The sequence below is a fragment of the Trichoderma citrinoviride genome (genome assembly GCF_003025115.1).
Source record: "Trichoderma citrinoviride strain TUCIM 6016 unplaced genomic scaffold BBK36scaffold_444, whole genome shotgun sequence".
Classification (NCBI taxonomy): domain Eukaryota; kingdom Fungi; phylum Ascomycota; class Sordariomycetes; order Hypocreales; family Hypocreaceae; genus Trichoderma; species Trichoderma citrinoviride.
In genome coordinates, this window is record NW_020195152.1 from 1 (window position 1) to 1,179 (window position 1,179).

Genomic DNA, 1,179 nt, shown 5'->3' on the forward strand with positions numbered 1-1,179 from the left:
ATAGGTAGAGGTGCTGATCGGGTGATAACTTACCACAGTGCCTCCACCAGCATCACAGACAACAAAATGGTCGCCAACCTGGAGATGGAAAGTTGTCAGTAACGCGAAAACTGATCTATGCCATGGGGTGCTCTTACTCCCATATCTGGTCTGTCAGACATGTCTTTCAAGGTGGCGAGAGCTGCGGCCTCCGGCTCAGAGATGAACTCTAGAGTGGTGTCAGAAACATTCCGGGGATCCAGAATGCCGGCCTTTTCAATAGCCTCTTTCATGCGAAATTGGGCATAAGCCGGCCAGATTGCTGGGAGAGTGACGACAACCCTAAAGGCGGAAAGCTCCATCATGGAAGCCCCCTCGGCTCGCTCAATGAAAGAGAGGCTATACTTCCATAGCTCTCGGAGATAGTCGCTGATGACATCAACAGCATGAGTACCCATCTTCACCAGGGATGCTTTGGCAGTCTGAAGATGAGTTGAGCCTCGTAGAAACTGCGGGATGTCTTCTTCATCCAGCAGACAGAGCTTGAACCACTGCAGAGTGGACTCTCCGATAGGGGCAGCGTAGCCCCAGAGAGGTGCTTCGTCCTGGTCGGTGTAGCAGATCGCCGTTGGGGCTTTTTCCTTGTCGTTGTTGAAGTTGAAGTTGGACTTCCAGCTCGTGATGATGTTGATCTGATCCGGTCGAGAGGATCTGGCCCATGCCACGCCTGAGAAGCTACACGTTGTCAGCAACTGATGCCACATCCTTGATGGAGGAGCGAGCTCACGTAGTTCCGAAATCGATGCCTATGATGATGCTCGAATCTTCGCCATGGAGGTTTCGTGTTCCTTTTCCGGCGCCTCTTTTGGCGCGCGTGGATCGAGGCATGGCCAACCGGATGCCGAGCAGTACCAAAGCAAGGGAAGATTTGCTGATATCAAACAGTAAGGCAAGATTTGGCCGTTGAACTTTCGAGAGTAAGGGTTGCAAAGTGGAAAGGGGGGTGTTGAGTTGGTCAAATTCTTGAAGATGCGGTGATACAGTCAAGAGCTTCCAAGCTTGGCAGGGCTGAGAAAGGTCGATGTGAAGAGAAGGCCATGCAGGAAGTCAGCTCAAGGTGAGAAAGAAGTGAGTTTGCACGTTTCGGCTGCTCTGCCAGCTGCCTGACATCTCCCAGGATATCTCGAGGAGCAAAAGCCA

The 1,179-nt window shown here is 52.1% G+C and overlaps 1 protein-coding gene across 1 annotated transcript; it reads right to left on the bottom strand.

The window, feature by feature from the left end:
* Positions 1 to 32: 32 nt before the first annotated feature.
* BBK36DRAFT_1195873 (actin-like ATPase domain-containing protein) lies at positions 33 to 1,179 on the bottom strand (the record flags this gene model as incomplete). The annotated part of the gene is made up of 3 exons (XM_024896914.1): positions 767 to 1,179; positions 138 to 714; positions 33 to 78 (listed from the first exon to the last, which is right to left on the bottom strand). Coding segments are annotated over exons 1-3 (724 nt in total), but the record flags the coding sequence as incomplete, so codon positions are not given.